This window comes from Lemur catta, chromosome 10 (assembly GCF_020740605.2).
Source record: "Lemur catta isolate mLemCat1 chromosome 10, mLemCat1.pri, whole genome shotgun sequence".
NCBI classification, from domain to species: Eukaryota; Metazoa; Chordata; class Mammalia; order Primates; family Lemuridae; genus Lemur; species Lemur catta.
In genome coordinates, this window is record NC_059137.1 from 20,678,746 (window position 1) to 20,695,611 (window position 16,866).

The 16,866-nt window shown below is 56.0% G+C and overlaps 1 protein-coding gene across 4 annotated transcripts in view; it reads right to left on the reverse strand.

The window, feature by feature from the left end:
- ZNF618 (zinc finger protein 618) overlaps nucleotides 1–16,866 on the reverse strand; it is a 160,238-nt gene that overhangs the window by 45,542 nt on the left and 97,830 nt on the right. For 3 of the 4 annotated variants that reach the window (XM_045563554.1, XM_045563557.1, XM_045563555.1), the window contains exons 3-5: nucleotides 12,695–12,954; nucleotides 3,356–3,451; nucleotides 103–180 (exon numbers count right to left, since the gene is read on the reverse strand). In XM_045563554.1, coding sequence (XP_045419510.1) covers nucleotides 103–180; nucleotides 3,356–3,451; nucleotides 12,695–12,954 — 434 coding nt within the window. The remainder of the gene's footprint in view (nucleotides 1–102; nucleotides 181–3,355; nucleotides 3,452–12,694; nucleotides 12,955–16,866) is intronic. The other variant, XM_045563556.1, reaches the window with a different exon arrangement.

Sequence of the window (16,866 nt, forward strand, 5' to 3'; positions counted from 1 at the left end):
CCTCGGGAGACTGGAGCTCTCAGGGCCTCAGGGTCACCCAAGAGGGACCCAAGTGGGACGTGGGTATTTCTCTCGGCTCTGCCCCGGTGACACCCCACTCACCTCGGTGTGCCCGCACATGGGTCTGGAAGCAGTTGTAGTACTTGTACTTCTTGCCGCAGATTCCACACTCATAGGACCCTGGAAAACAGGACAGGGAAGGACTGGTCAGCTGGCAGCCGGCGTCCGTGACCACAAGGCCCCAGGACCCGAGTCCAGGCACAGCTGACTCTGCATCGGGGCCGGGCTGAGCCCTGGCAAGCAAAGAGGCGGCACCGAGCCAGACGTCAGTCGGGACGCCGGGGTCTGCATCCAGGTTTGCCTCCTGCTCTCTGGGTGACCTTGGGGAAAGCCCCCCTCCCATCGCTCGGCCTCAGTTTCCAAATCTGTAAGATGGAGAAGGTAACTTTTTCAGCTAACCCTCATACTTACTCCTTGAGAGGAAAAAGGAGATGGACATGAAAGTGCTCTGAAAGGAATAAGTCACATCCACATAAGGAAACCATCACTTCAATGCAGTAATTTCCAGCTACCGCTTTTTCTTGCCAGGATGAGACAGAGGTTAAGAGGACAGACTCTGAATCAGACACACCTGGGTCCCTGTCCGCCACTTACCAGCAGCATGACCTTGGTAATTTCCTGGGACACGCCAAGCCTCAGTCTGCCCAACTGCAGAATGGGGCTCAATGTACCTACCTTACATGGGTGGCCCACGCTTCCCCTAGCATGTGCCCAGCCCTACTACACGTATGCCTGGCTAGCAGAGGAACCCCCACACCCGCGGAGGAGCTGCCTTACTCCCTCAGACATACAGAGACCAACACGGTGGAAACACTTGACTCCAACCCCGTGCCGGGCCCTTCTCCCAGGAGCAGTAGACTGGAACGGCTGAACTCGCAGGGGGCGCTGCAGACAGGCTGAGGGAGGAGCCCGCCCATGGCAGGAAGCCAAGCAGAGACCCTCAGACCCAGCCTGGCAGGGACCCCAGAAGCAGAGGCTCTGCCCATCCCCCACCTACTGGCACCCTCATGATGGCCCGATGCCACCTGGGCTCAGGGCCCCCCGCTCTGCCTAACAGAATGACCAGGGACAAATGCAGAGGGCCTGGCCCACTCTAGCTTAGTGCTCTAGAGCGGCTGGGGTGGAGGCCCAGGAATCCGCCTCTTCCAACAAGGTCCTCAGCGGACTCCGGCACCTGGCATCTGGGCGTGGGAAGCGCTGGTTTACAGTCACATCTGCGATGGAGTCTCAGCCCTGGAGTGACCTCAGGGCCCTTACTGGCGGGGCCTCAGCGTCCTCCTTGGGAAAATGTGGATGACGCGGGAGGGCTGGCGTGGAGACGAGGTGTGAATGGCGATCCCGGCACAGCCGCAGACCCTTGGTGAGGGTGGAGATCTCAGCTACGCTGTTTGGACCTGGCTGGAACAGAGGCCCACTTACTAGGTGTGTGCCTGACGTACTGGATTAAGCCAAGAGGGCGGGATGCGGAGTCTGCAGGTTAGCTGAGCTCTGCCACCCTGTAGCTGTCTGAGCTCAGACACCTAAGACACGTCCCTTTACCTGTCTGAGACTCAGTTTCCCCACCTGTGAAACAGGACTATGATTCCTGCATGTCATAACTGAGGCCAGGGTCAACAGGACTGACCTTGTGAGTCAGCCGGCACACAGCAGGTACTGAGGGACAGTGGCCAGTGCCACTGTGACTCCTGGGGTCACTCCAGGGGCTGCTGTCATCCTAACAGCAGCGTGGGATTTGGCAGTCTGCTATCCAGTGGCTTGCGTATGTGTTACCTTGTCACACAGGGAAAACACAGTCACGTGGATGGCAAAGATCAGGCCGAATATTTCTCTGCAGTCAGCCGCCCTGCGACTGGCACACAGCGGAGGGGCCGGCAAACTCGCAGTGTCTTGCTGTTGTGCTCATCTGTCACCAAGTGCTGATGCCTCCGGCCCTTCCCCGCTGCCTCTTATCACTCTTCAGTAGCCTCTGCCAGCTCCCTTCTGAAAACCAGCTGGGAACTTACCGAGCATCTGCGACGTGCCCAGCACTGAGGCTCCAGCAGTGAGCAAGATGTGCTCCCTACGCTCTGTCTAATGGGACATGGACAGGCAGGCCACCAGGCACCAGGATGACGATGTTAGGACAGCAAGTGCAGGCCCCGGGGGCACAGAGGCAGGACACTGCCTGGCCACAGTGAGGGCCCAAATGAGTGGCGTTGATACTGTTCATAACCAACCCAAGTCCCAATGGGCTTTATGGGGTCCTCCACCAGCCCACAGAGAGAGCTGAGGCCACAGGCGACCTTGCTGGTGGGTCTCACCCCATACAGGGAGCCCTGGGGGCCACGATGGCTCCTCAGCCATCTCCTGACCTCCTCATGCAGAGTGAGGGACCTTGCCCATCCAGTCTGTGCACTGGGTGCTGCCAAGAGGGGCCCTCAGTCCGCCCCTCACCCGCCTTAGGACCCCAGGCCCCGCCCGCCACTCACTCACCCTAGGACCCCGGGCTCCAGGTTTCCTATCTGTGGATGGGCCCAGACGGGCAGAGAGGTGGGAGGTGGGGTGTGGGCAGAGTTTAGCTGAGTGGCAGCCCACAGTGCAGTGATGTCAGCAAACCTGGGTTCAAATCCCACCACATACCAGCGAGGGAGCCCCCAACAAGTCATGGAACAACTACGCCTCAGGCTTCCTCGCTATAAAACCCTGTCCACCTCGGGAGAGAGGGCGTGAGCAATGATACTATGGGTCCTTAGCGCAGTGCTGGGTACGCTGCAGGCACTCAATAAATGACAGCTGCTGTTAACATCAGCATTTTCCGAAGTGTTTTCTTTGGAACCCAACTCCCTAAATGCCTCCCAGGAAGCAGAGAGCTTGGCCAAGTGGGTGAGGAAGGCCTCACGGCGGGCCCGCTGGGAAGACACAGTGCACGGCAGAGGCCGCAGCTGGGAGGAGCCCGGCCGTGCAGGGAGCCGGCCACTGTTTAACCCGGGGCTCCCAGACACATCTGGCCCCGGAACCACTTGCCCTCTTGGCTTGTTTCACAGAGTCGCAGCCCACAGCAAGTGCTGCCAAAATGGTCCGGACATTCTAGACTTCCAGATTCCCAAATGCTCTCCCATCCCGCCAACACCCACGTGCTTCCAGGGTCCCCAGGGCAGGCTCAGGTTTGCTCCCATGTAGCAGGGACAGGGTGCTGGGGAGGGCGGCCCCTCCTGGCCCTGACACGCTAGTGGGGCCTGCAGCGGATGGCTACGTCCGGCTGTGCCTCCCCCCATGCTGGCCCCAGATCAGGCCCTGCCCCTCGGCCATCACATACCAGATGCATATCTCAATGCTTGGTCAAAAATCCAGGTCCCTGAATACCGGCTCCGCACAGATCCACCGTGGGGGCTGCCTTCGGGCGCTTTTCCATCTGAATTACGTAAGAAATCAGAAAGAGCCCTTAAAGTCGGAGAATGCCTGGGATGTTAGGGGAGGAACAAAGTCAGCTGGGGAGGGGGTCTGCGTCTAGGGCTGGCTAGCCACCTGCGCTCTCAGGGCCTCGGTCTCCGCAGCTGCACTTCGAGAAGGGTGGACAAGATCACACTGTCTACGCCTTCACTAAAGAACTTGTGCCGGCCGAGGGGCATCCATGTGTTCCCCAGGGAGGCTGGGATATGGCAGAAAGAGGCAGCAAAGGCCACAAACCCTGTGGAGTTTTGTGTTTTCTCTGTATTCTGAGTCATCACTTGGCTAAAACATAAAATTTCTCCCCAAAACCCTTCCAGCAAAATTACTCTCCAAGGAGATGTGCCCCAGGCGTGCAGTGGCCTTGTGTGTCCCTGGCCCGTGGACACCAGGGACCCCAGGTTGGTCCAGTGGGGCTCTGGAGGGCCTTCTAGGGGACTCCCGGTCCTGACACCTGGCTCCCTGCCCTGCACGCTTCCTCTGCTGCTGCCACACCCCCAGGCACTCTCCTCCTCTGTGAACCACGCACGGCAGCCACCATCACCACCTGTCTGCTAAGCGCCAAGGGCAGCAGGTTCATCTGCAACGCCTCTGCACGGACTGGCCTCTGACCCCACTGCCCTGGTGAGGAAGTAGAGGCTGGGGCAGGTGTGAGCCACAACTCCTCCGGTTCACACTGCCAACTCGTGGGAGCAGGACCCAGACTCAGGTCACTCTCACAACGCCCGCAGATACAGGTGATCTTTATCCCCATTTTCAGACGAAGGAAGCAAGGAGCAGAGAGGTGACACATGGTGCAAGGCGGCTGAGATCTGACTTGCTCCCGAGCCACACAGTCAGCCCCTTGGAAAGCGCCAGGCAGATGCGGTGCTTGGGGACCTTTACCGCTGACCGAGCACATCGGGTCTCGTTTCCATCCTCCATCTTCCCAGAAGTCCCTGTGAGGCTGGGGCAACTCAACACCCATTTCCAGGATGAGCATAAGGTTCCAGCAGCCAGGCCCTCCAGGGCTGGCGTTACTCAGCTAGTGGCTGCTGAGGAACCTTCAGGGCCCCAGAGCCATCCTACTGACACCATGCCAGGTCACCTGCTAGATGCCAAGTGAGCTGTGTGCCCCCTTCAGGGATGGGCTGCTAGGGACAGCGGGCAGGGCCGGCGAGCACACGGGAGCTTAGCCTTTTCATCTCCCACCCCTGCTGCCACTAGTGATGCAACAAGGATCCACAGTTCCCATCCCGACAAATCAGCGTTAACAGCTCCCATCCAGCACTTTTCATAAGCACCTGGCAGACACCTTGGCTTAGCTCCCTCCCCAGAGCACTGGACAAACCAGGTGAGGCCAGGCGGGCCTAGTGCCTGAGGTCATGGAAGGGAGAAGTGGGCAGACAGCTAGGAGAAGACGGTCCTCTGAGGAGCAACGCGGGGCAGCAACCCTCAACTCCTATCATTAGCACCCGCTGGCTCCAGAGAAGCGTGGACACCTCTCAGGATACACAAAGGGCAACGAGACCGAGATCCACAGCAGGTGCGGGAGAGAAGAGCAACCAAGGGTGGGGACAGAGGCGGTTCCTCACGACACGCGGTGCTGCATTCAGCTCGGGGTCTTCCAGGAGCCGCTGCTCACAGATGGAATGTTTAGGAGCGCCCAGCCCTCTTGGTCTGAAGGTGTAAGAGGAGCTGCGCCCAGGGCTTGCCGGAGGACGGGGGACTTGGAGAGGGAAGTCGTGGACAAGTGGGTTTCCTGAGGCTCTCTGGGGCTTGGCCTCAGACTGGATGTCCTCTGGCGCGGGGTCTTCCCAGTAAAATGCAATGCCCTGGGGATGCGTGGAGGCTGCTCCCAGGGGTATGTGAGCGCAAGTAGTCTTAGGAAAACTGTCAATTTCCAAACACGTTCTTTCCTAAAATCAACGGGCCAGAGAACAAGGCAGGTGGGGAGACTGCACTCACCGGTTCTCTTTTCCATCTGCATAGCCACCCTTCTCCCACATTACAAACAAAAGGCAATTCTTTCACCACGCCCCCAATCCTGCTATGGTGACTTCCCCCAGGGGATGAAAAGCTCGGGGCTCTGAGCAAAGAGATGACCCAAAATATCAGCGTCAGGCATAGAAAGTCAGTGGATCTAATGGCCAGGAACAACTCTCCTCTTTTGAATCGGGTCATTTCCAATTCTCTGCTTTCAACAAAATTGGAGGAGGATATAATGGAGTTGTCAGTGAAGAGACCATTAAAAATACTGTCTGATGATAGACCCCCGTGTGATTTTTGGCGTACAACTTGGAAGGAGTTCAAAGAATTGAGTGACACTGTAACACGGAACTCCATCCGGCGCCAGCTCCGTAAATGTGATCGGGCTTTCTAAGCACTTACACCTACAAAACCCCAAACACAGGAGTTAATGCTGAATCCTGTCTCCTTCCAGCAGTAAGATATATTAATTCACAGATACATGAGCCAATTGAGAAAGAAAGAAAGCCCTATTCATTTCATTAAGGGGTGCGTTTTCAATAATTCTTTTACTTTTACGTTTACTATTTATCCAAATTTGTTTCTGATGAATTATATGCTAATAACAACTCAATCTGGGGAAAAAAAGTGTTTTAGAATGTAGAGCTTTATGATCCCAGGAAATTTTTTTTTTTAGAAATTTCAATTTATGTACATCTTGTTGTGGCAGATGAGTGTGAAACACTGATCAATAAAAGACTTTCAAGCATAAAAAATATATTACATTAGGATGAAATCCTGTGGGGGAAGTGGACTGGAAATATGAGTTCAAGGAGAGAAGGAAAGACGTAAAATTTCTGACTGCTAAAGATGAGCTTTTTCACATGTTTTTTAAGCGATGATGGCGGCTATCAAATAGCAGAGGTGTTTGTATCCCTTGGATACATTTAAAAGAGTGGTTCACAGTTTTATTTCCAAAATGCCACCTTTTTCTTTCTTTTTTTTTTTTTTTACAGAATATTCTGGAAATGATATCCTTTGTGATTAAACTTTGGATAAAAATGCTAGATATCAACTCAAACATGTGAAAGAGGATATACAGTTTTTCAAAATTGTTTTAGGTGGCTGAAACCACTGGCATTTTAGATTCCTGTCTCTCCAGAGGTAACCCCAGAGGTACCTGCAGCCTGAGGCTTCAGCTAACACCTGTAGCATCTGTTTTGCATTTTTTGTTTCCATTTAAAAACACTTTCATATATATGACTTCATTCTGCCCCCAACAATTCTACTGTCAAGATGGGCAGATTTTTATTATACCCACTCACCATTCAAGACACTGTGGCTCAGAGAGGTTAAGGGGTTTATCTAAGGCCCCACAGCAGGGTAGATCCTGGATCTCTTGACTTACAGCCCAGGGGCCCTTTCCAACAGGGGTCCTCCAACCAGGACCCCCTTCCCAACTCAGAGCACAGACGAAGAGTCAGTAGCAAAGACAGGACGCGCCTGGGAGGGTGGCCAGAAGCCTTCCTTTCCAAGCGGCTGCAGCAAAGAACTGAGTGTTGGTTCTGGCAGGCTCAGGCGCGAAGCCCTGCCAACAACCTATTGAAACAGGAAACGAACTATCAGCTGGCACTGTGAAGCAGGACCTGGCACCTACGCTGCTTGGGTTTGTCGCGGGCTGAAACCCACGTGGCCATGTCTGAATGGCTGTCATGCTCTTCTGTTGCTCCTTCCAGGGCCATGGCCCACCTTCCTCCTCCTTCCCCGGCTCCCCAGACAGCCCCGCGTGTGGGGAAAACCTCCATGCCTTGGTGCCCAAAGCTCACTGCCTAGACATATCCTTGTAGAATCCAATCTCCCGTCTATCTGAACGCTGACTTCCCCCTTCCTACACCCATCCAGTGACCCTCCCTGACCACCTACGTCTGGGACAGGGAACTCACTCCCTCGCAGGCCTGTTTCCAGTTGCCAAACAGTTCCCACAATCGCAAAGTCACTCCTTTCACTGAGCTGAAATCCCCCCTCCTGGTGACTTCTCTGTACTGGTTGGAGCTACCTGGAATGTGCCTGCTGCGTTTGTCCCCTGCAAAATACTACACGTTGTGACCATTTAAACTCTACCATACATCTCCTCATCCCCTCACTGTCCTTGGTCTCTCCTCCCAGGACACATAGCCAGTAGCTTTTCTGGGGGCTCCTCCCACACTGAGCTAACTCTCCGGAAATACCCTGGTTGGCCCACGACCCTCATCCGAAGAGGAGCCCGGTTGAGTCTGGGCCACTCCCTCCCTCCTGCATCGCCACTGGGGAATCTCGGACCCCTCCCCCAGGTTTCTAGGCCCCTGCAGCTCTCCCTGGGCTCCTTCATCTGTAACCACCTCCAGATTAAGGACCAACAGTCTCACAGCACAGGGAAGAACACCCACTGCTTCAAAGTACATTTGGACCATCAAAATGAGATCCCGGCATCCCTGTCTCTTGGAGCCAGGAAACTATCCCGGATGCCCTCATTGTAAACCCAGCTTGCCTTGTCTTCCTCAAGGACAAGAATGGCAAGTAGGTTTTCCAATGTTTCAATTCTAGCTGACTGGCCGTGACTTCTCAGTGCACTGTGTTGAGAAGGATTCTGAGGTATGTTGTCAGAGCAGTGTACAGTGATCAATTAGCAATGCCTGCCACGACCATGGAATGGGGCAGTAGCAATGGCAGTGTCTTACATTTTATCGTTCCTCACAGAGGAGGAGTTCCTGCAACCTCCAGTGTGGCTCTGCCACTCCTTCTTGGGGCCGTTGTGCAGAGCTGCTCATGCAGCTTGTCAGGCGGGCAAAGGCATCTGTTAACTCACTTCCTTTCACTTCTGGTTTTATCCAACAAAGTCAGCAAGTTTAGTATGACCTCTGTTCTTCTTGCTAAAAAAGGAAGCTCTGGGTCTTGCCCCTAAACCCTACAGCAGCTCCAATGGCAGTGATGTTCTTTCTACGAGTGAGAGACGCCCTTCTCAGACAAGGAATTCTCTGGGCAGCAGGGAAGTAGCCGCAGCCACTGCAGACTTGGCAGCCGGTCCCCTGGGCACTGACGCCCCTCCAGAGCCCCAGCCCGAGGAGCTGCCAAATGCCATCCACGTGCCCATGACCCGAGCTCCTCCACGGGAAGTGCCTTGGATAATGTTTGTGTCACTGGGAACATTGTTTGTCTGATGGCTATTAAAGGGCCAGTGGGGACTTGGGGAGGCTCCCTCATGGCACAGCACTGGGTGACCAGACAGGGACACCATTCTATTCAGCAACAGAGCCCCATCTCTGAGGCCTGAGTGAGGCTGGGTGAGCAAAGTACTCAGGAGGCCCCTGGCTCTGCTAACCAGGCACTCCCCTGCCAAGAGCCTCAGGAACATGCTAACTCCCCCACGCCCCGCCACCAGGGCACAGAAGGCACACTGTGGCATGAGCTTGCTTAAAGGCACGGCTGTAACCAGCATCCCACCCCCAGCTGGGTCCCGGGAGTGCTTTCTCTGCTTGCTGTTCTTTCAGAAGCGGGTAGGAGGCTGGTGCTATGAGGTGGAGTGGGCTCTTCCTAACATGGAAGAAAATGTCCCCAACTTACTCAGTGACCCTGGGCAACTCTTTTTGCCTGCCCCTCTATAAAATGAGGGGATCAAGTGTGTCCAATTGATAGCATGTATAGCCCCACTACCCACTTCTACATCCAGGGCAGACATCAACAATTGATCACACTACCCTTTAGAATCTTTAACACAGAACAACCAGTAGCAACTGCTTGGACTTGGACCACAAGACAAATCTACTTGCCATCTTGAGATGAATGAGTTCAAAAGGCTCAACGCTAACATTGATTTTGTATGATGAGGTCAAGCTGGCTTCCTCTGACACCCTCGGGCAGGAAGGCCTGCCTTCACCATGCAAGAGGAGCCCCCAAGACCAGCGGGGAACACCTGGCCCTGCTTTGGCAGGACTCTAAACCGGTGGCTCCACTTATAACTTGCCACTGGGGCTCATATATCTTTTTCACAAGGGTCTGCCACAAACAGGTTACTCCAAAGTTCGACAAGGTGCTCCAAGTCCCTGAATCCGAGGGAGGCAGTTCTAGAAGGACGGCAGGGGCTGAGCAGGTTTCCCTGTCCAGTTAGGTGAGAAAGTTGAAGCCCACTTAGAACCCGTGTCTTCTGACACCTTACCCAGTGCCAACTTTCTTCCCTGTGCCACTGTTTGTCTATATCACACCGGCTTCCTTCTTAGACTGGGAAGAAAAGCAGAAACGATTACTACTCCTTCCCCTTGCAGAGGTACTTTACGCTATTAATACTGGTGCTACCGAGAATAACAGCTCACCGTTTACTAAGCACAATGCTAAGCCTCTGCATGCATTATCTTCTTGCAGCCTCAGATAACCCCATGAATTTGCAGTTGTGGGAACTGAGGCGCACAGAGGACAAGGAAGCGGCCAGAGGTAGCACACCTACTAAGTCCTAGAGCCTGATTCACTCTGAGCCCGAGGACCCCAGCTCATCCTCTGCATGCAACACGGTTCCCTCCCACAGCTGCTCTGCGTGCCCACACCTGTGAGGTGGCCAGGACAGGGGACACACCTCATTTAACAGATGAGGACACTAAGGCACAGCACGGCGAGGACCCTGCCGGTGAGCGGCAGCTGAGCTGGACACCAGCTTCGGCGGCTGGCACGAGGCTGGAGGGCCCCGGGGCTCGCACCGTGTGGGCAGCTGGCCCAGGAAAGACTCCCAACATTTCCCAGGCCACTTTCCCCGCTGAATCCTGACCACTGGCTCCATCCCAAGATTCAGATTCAACGCCCCTTCCCTGGGCATCTCCCGGTGAAGGGCATAAACAGCTCCTGGGTTGGCTCTGAGTCTTAACACAAACACACACCCCGAAGGGAGCAGGCGCACGTCTGCTCTTCCATTAGCTAACAAATCCACGAGTGATTAACACCGTCCTTCGCCTCAGGGAGTCAATACTGACGAGGGAAGGTCAGGCGAGGGCCCCTGAAAACACCCGCTCTCTCATTCAGCACTGCGCTGTCACTCCTGCTCCTCCCCAAACATTCCTGCTTCACTCCCGTTCTGTCACGTGGCAGGATGGCATTTCCTGGCCTCTCGGTGGTTGGGTGGGGCCTTGTGACTTAACGTCTCTCACTGCGGCTACGGCAGATAATCGCCAGCACGAGTCCTTCCAGAGCTGGCCTTCCCTCTGTCACTGGGCTGGCAACATTCCATACGATGACTGCGTTTAGCCTGGGTCCAGAGCAGAGGGGAGCCCCGTGTTGATGGTGGATGTGTAGTGTGGACGTGCAGTGTGAGCTAGAAATAAATCTTTGTGGTTCTGAGCTATCAAGATCTCTTGTTACTTTTAGGGTCTGTTGTTACTGCAGCATAACCCAGTCCCATCCTACCAGTTACAGCACCGATGTCAACATCACCATTCCCAGTAGCCAATACTTTACAAGGCACTGCGTGGTAGACGGGGGGAGCATGGAGACATAAATCAGGCAGGTCCTGGAGCTCCAACCTCTAGGGGCTCCCAATCTCCAGGCACAGACAGGGCCTCTATAATCTAAGGAGACAGTGGGAAGTGCCACAAGTGAGGGGCAGGATAGAAACAGACCAGTCTGACCAGAAGAGACCAAGGAAGGCTTCTGGGAGGAGGTGGCACTAGAGTTGGCCTTAAAGGATGGGTTAGATTTGGGCATGTGGAAATGGGCAAGGCCTTCCTGGAAGAGGGAACAGCATGAGCAAAGTAGAGGAAGAGCAGACTGCACTAAATGAAAGGCCTGGGAAGATCAGAAGCGAGAAACGGGCTAGAAGGCCCAGGTTATGGAGGGTCTTGATGACACATCCCAGACTCTAGAGACAGTGGAGAGTCCCAAGGTTTAGAAGCAAGGGAGCGACACAGCCAGTGTTTTGTTTTCCCTCCTGGTGGCCAGAGCGGAGGGCAGGTAATACCGGGCAGGGGGACACAAAAACATGGCCTTTGGGGGTCAGGGGAAGTGCTGTAATGCCCCAGGTGGGGCTGATGACAGCCACCGCCAGCAGAGGAACAGCTGGGAAAGGGAGTTCCAGGCTGACTCCCAGCAGCTGGGAAGAACAGGCAACAGGACTTGAGTCTAAACTCCCAGACAGACACGGTGAACGTCGCCATGAGGCCCGGGGTGCCACACACACGAAGACAGAGACCTGCACGTCGGGCGGAGGTGAGCCAGAGCTGGGCCAGGAAGGGCAGCGGGGAGGAAGGCGGTTCCAAGAACACACGGGCATGGGAAACGCAGGAGGGCGCAGACGAACACGGAAGCCTGGGGCCAGGACCAGGCAAGGCCTCTGGCTGAGGAATGTGGACTTCATTTCACATACCAGGCTTGCAAACTTGCGCCCACAGACACTCTGACCCACAGATGCGTTTTGTTTGGCCGATCTCAAAAGATGAATTAGTTGCCAACATCTAAAGCCAAAAGAATTCACGTCAAATTTTCATTTCTAGGGTGTGACTTGCCCGGAGATGCGGCAGCGCTGTGCCTGTAATGCCACCTAGCCGCCACCAGCACAGCGGCTGGGGAGCAGCAGCCCCCCCGCACACGCAGCCTGCCTTCTCCAGCTGGACACGGTCCCGCCACCTGTCCTGCTGGCTCATCTCTGTTATGCTAAGTCCTCCTGTTTGTTGGGCCTTGCAGACATTTGTGTCTGTGAACCTGGCAGTCGTGCAGGGACCCCTGATGGGGAGCCCTGGCTCGTGCTGGAGGCCTGAGGGGGAGAAATCGTTACTGAGATGCCAGTTTCCGCGGAGCTCCTCGGGGCCCCGGCCAGGAGAGGCAGGGGCGGGGGCCGTCTGTCACTGATCCCATCCTGACTGGGTATCTGCTCTGGGCAGGACCTGTGCTGGGATCTCCCTCCTTCAAGGCAGGGAAAAGCCGACAGGCATTTAGCACACCCAGCGAGAAGGGCTGTGCTAGACCCGCCAGGGCTGTGGGAGCCCCCACGCACAAGGATTCACTGGGCCCACAGAGGTTCCAGGCATTTGATTTAAACAAGGTCTTGAGCAGCGGGTAGGGTTTTGCCACATTGGAAAGAAAGAGAAGAACCCTCCAGACGAGACCTGCACAAGCAAAGGCAAGGGCTGAGGAGCCTAGCTCTCTCCCTGAGGGCGGAGGGGAGCCCTCAGCCAGGGAAGGGGCAGAGATGCCAGGCTCGATGTTCCCACCCTGGCCCCAGCCCCAACCGTCAAGGACCGGCACTCACCAAGGGTCTGCTGGTTGCGGACACCACCGATCACCACGCAGATCTCGGCAGGCACGTCGCCGGTCCCATCCTTGCCAACCGCCTTCTTCTCCTCCTTGGCCTCGCCCTGCCAGATCACCTCCTGGATGTAGTCATCGGGCAGCTCTGTCTTCACCTTCACCTCCGTCATCGTCCCCTGCTCGGCACTCAGCGAGGCCTCAGCCGGCACCGGCTCTGGACCCTCCACCTTGGTGTTCTTCTGGCTGCGCTTCAAGCGCTCCCTGGAGAAGAAGAGAGTCTGTTCAGGGTGGACCCGAGACCTACATGGGAGCCTTCCAGCCCAGGACACCACAGAGACATGCAAGGGTGTGTATATAGTGAATGGCAGGGCCCCCAGCCCAATTAGCCTCCTACACGCCCCCACGGCTGCCCCCGAGGTGCCTCCAGGGAACCCAGTTTGAAAACCACTGGGCTGATATGGCTCCAACTCCATCCATTTTACAGTTGGGGAAGCTGAGGTCTAAAGAGGTACAGATGTGGCCAGCTGCCTCACCTGCCACTTATTTGCACTTAATCACAACTGGAATTACAAGAGACCTAAAAGCACACCTCTGGCCGGTTGAAATCAGTTCTTATCAAACCTCGATGTGCTTACAAACTGGCTGGGGATCTTGACAAAAATGCAGATTCTGGCACAGCCGGTGCGGGGTGAGGCCTGCAAGTCTGCATTTCTAACAAGCTCCCGGGCGGGCCCAGCGCTGCCAGTGCTCCAACCGCACTTTAAGCAGCAAGGGCTTAAGTGATTTGCTGCACACAAAGTGTCCAGTGCTGGCGCCTTTGTTCCTAGGCAGGAGGGCTCCAGAGGGCATCCACGCTCTTCCCCGCTCCTGTTCTATACACAGGGAAACCACAATGCAACAAAAAGCTCACTTGGCTGAAGTGTCACAGAGCCAAGGTTTCAGCAGGTAGGTGGCTCTTCAAACATCAGAAAATATCAAGATAATGAGGTCAGTATTGAAGTGAGCAAGGCACGTGTCATGAACCTTCGTGACAGGGACGCTGGGCCTAGAGCAGAGCTGTGACTTGCTCAGGCCGTACAGAAAATTGGAGGCAGGCCAAGGCATGAACCCGGGTCCCTACCATCCACTCCTGAACCATCTCCTTTATACGTGACTCCTGTGTTACCCTAAGGGCCCCGCATGCTTCTGGCAAGGGGAAGTGTCTCCATGACTGCTCTTTCTGAGGTGGGGAAGCCAAGGCACACACATACAGGGAAACTGAGTCATGCTCCAGGCCTGGGGATGCTGCACTGACCACATCCAGCCCTGTCCTGTCCCCCAGAGGAGAACGTGGACCGTGAATTTCAAGGCCCAGCCTCCGGGCACACTCAGGCAGGGCACACCGGCACCACCTGGAGCACAGGGGAGGTGCCGGGCCAGGAGGCGGGGACCTGGGCCCTGACCTTGGATCTACGTGGGCTTGCTGTGTGGCCTTGGGCAGCAGCTCCACCTATCACGGGAGCATGGGTTTCACCACGTCTGCTGTCCCTCCCAGCTTCAGCTCTCTCCCGGGGTGGAGAAAAGTTGGGAAATCGAGCAAAGAGAGAGAGGGAGAGAGGGAAGGCCTCAGCTAACAAGTGGAGAGAAAAAGGCCACGGGGAAGTACCACGGACTGAACTGTGTCCCTCCCCAAAATTCATGTGGAAGCCCTAAGCCCCAGTGTGACTGTACCTGGAGACAGGGTCTGTAGGAAATAACTGAGGTTAAATGAGGTCATTTGGGTGGAAGCCTCATGATAGGATTAGTGGCTTTGTAAGAAGAGAGAGACTGCTCTGTCTTCATCTGAGGACACAGCGAGAAGGTGGCCCTGTGCAGCCAGGAAGGGGCCCTCACCAGATCCCAACCGTGCTGGCACCCTGACCATGGACCCCCAGGCTCCAGAACCGTGAGCAAGCACATTTCTGCTGTTTAATCAAGCCACCAGTCTACGGCATTGTCACCGCAGCCCAAGCGGACTAACAGGGGGGGGCGAGGACGCAGACGGACGGAACAGCAGTGGAAAGGCACGCGGGGGAAAACCGGCAGCCACTTCCTCACTGTGTGCCTTGAGCTAGACCCCTGACCCCTGAGCCTCAGTTTCCCCAACTGCAAGTGCAGCTAACAGGGCTGTCATGCACATTTCAGTCAACTAACGTACGGAAAGCACTCAGCACGGTGCCTGGCCTGTAACCGCCCTCGAGACGCGGTCACTGTTACTACTAATGACACACTTGGAGCATCTTTGGCACCCCGGGGGCCCAGTGACGCCACCTCCTCGTGTGTCTGCCACGTCAGGGCCACCAGACACCGTCTGAGCGTTTGCCCTTCTCCGCAGCGGGAAACGTAAAACTGCATGATTCCGTCGCCTCGGAATTCATTTCCTTAATTTATTTAAGAAACACTTCAGCAGAGCCTCCCGCGTGCCGGGCGCTGCTCTAACAAACTCCTCTCATCCTCGGGAACGACCCTGGGGGGTAAGTCTCGGTACCACCTCCGTTTTACAGTCCAGGAAACTGAGGCACTGAGCAGTGCAATACCATGTCCAAAGTCACATGTGTGGCAAGAGGTGAGCCCGGGACCTGGCGCAGCCATCCTGGCTCTTAGCCGAGACGCATCTGCACCGGGAGGGACGCCTGCAGAGGGACGCCTCCCCACCCACGGCCGCCCCACGCCACCCACGCTCGACTTCCAGCATCCAGAAGACAGTTCACAGCAAGGTGCCCGTGGGTGAGCGGGAAGATGGGGCTCCCGGCTTTGCTGCCTCTGTGGGGGAACAGTATCTAAAGCTAGAGCCACCCCCGACCCCATCTCGGGGGAGCGCGGCCCCGCCTGGCTGCAGGGTCACCACAGGGCAGAGAAGCCTCTACGATCTGTGAGGCCCCAAGAGATAAGCAGAATCAGCAGGTCTGACAAGTCACAAGAGGACAGACGGGGCATTAGAGAGGGAGGAGATCCCTGCCGGCCAGCAGAAGGGGATGTCCTGGGGGTGGAGAGTTCCCATCGGGATACGCGTTAGAGCCTCACGTGACGTTATGAAGTGACACAGGACGGACACCACGTCTGGAAGTCAGATCATCCCAGGGTCAGATCTGGGAACTGCCACTTGACAGTGGCTGGTTCCTACGTAAGTGACTTCACCCCTCAGAGCTTCAGTCTTCACATCCATAAGATGGGGACAAACATGGTACATACCCCCAGCACCGCAATGCAGAGACAACAAGGTGATGTCTAAATAGGACCCGGACGACTGCTACCAGCGGAGATGTTCTCCGGGCACCTACTACCTTTATCATGGAGGGGAGGGGAGTGTGCAGAGGACACAAGGGAAGGATCTTACATGGCACAGGTGTCAGTGCATGGGCTGTGGAGTTAGATGGGTGGGGGTCCGAATCCCAGCTCTGCCACTTTTGGTCACGGGATACAGGCCTGTGAGGGCGTGAGGACCCAGCCTAGAGCCACTCGTGGAGCAGAGGTGGCCACCGGATGGCAGCCGGTAGTGACCTGGGCGGTGCTCAAGGAAGCCGCTGACATGCCTATTCCCCAGTGGAGACCACGTGGGAGCCAGTGGTCAGTCAGTCCTTGAGGCTTGCTGGGCACAGAGATGGGAGGGGAGGGGATGGGACAGGCCCCCCACCCAGAACCCCCTCAGGGCCGACATTCTGAAGCTCAGCCTGAGGCCTCCAGGGCACATTACCATCCCACCTGAACAGACTCAGTGTCCCTGCCCACTTCAAGGTCCCCTCAGCACCACGGCCCCCTGCTGGGTAAGAAGGATCTGCTGGAGCCGGAGGCTGGGCCGAACTCTCATCTGCCCACCCACACACCTTACAACCTCGAGCGAGACTGTCCTCTCCGAGCCTCAGTTTCCTCCTCTATTAGAGAAGGACCATGATGACCCTTGCCAGCTGTGGGGGTGGGAGACGATGCCTACAAGGAACCCAGCTGGGGCTGGCACCACAGATGGCAGCTGCCATTATGATGGTGACACTGGTCCACGATGATATCCTCACCTCTGGGAAGCCTTCCCGGATTGCTCGGGTCTTCCTCAAACAGGTACACTCTGACAGCCGTCCTCCCACGCCGTTCTAATGGACTCATCTCAGCTCACTGATCACCTTTCTGCCCTTCCAGTCTAGCTTCTAGCTCATTGCCTTG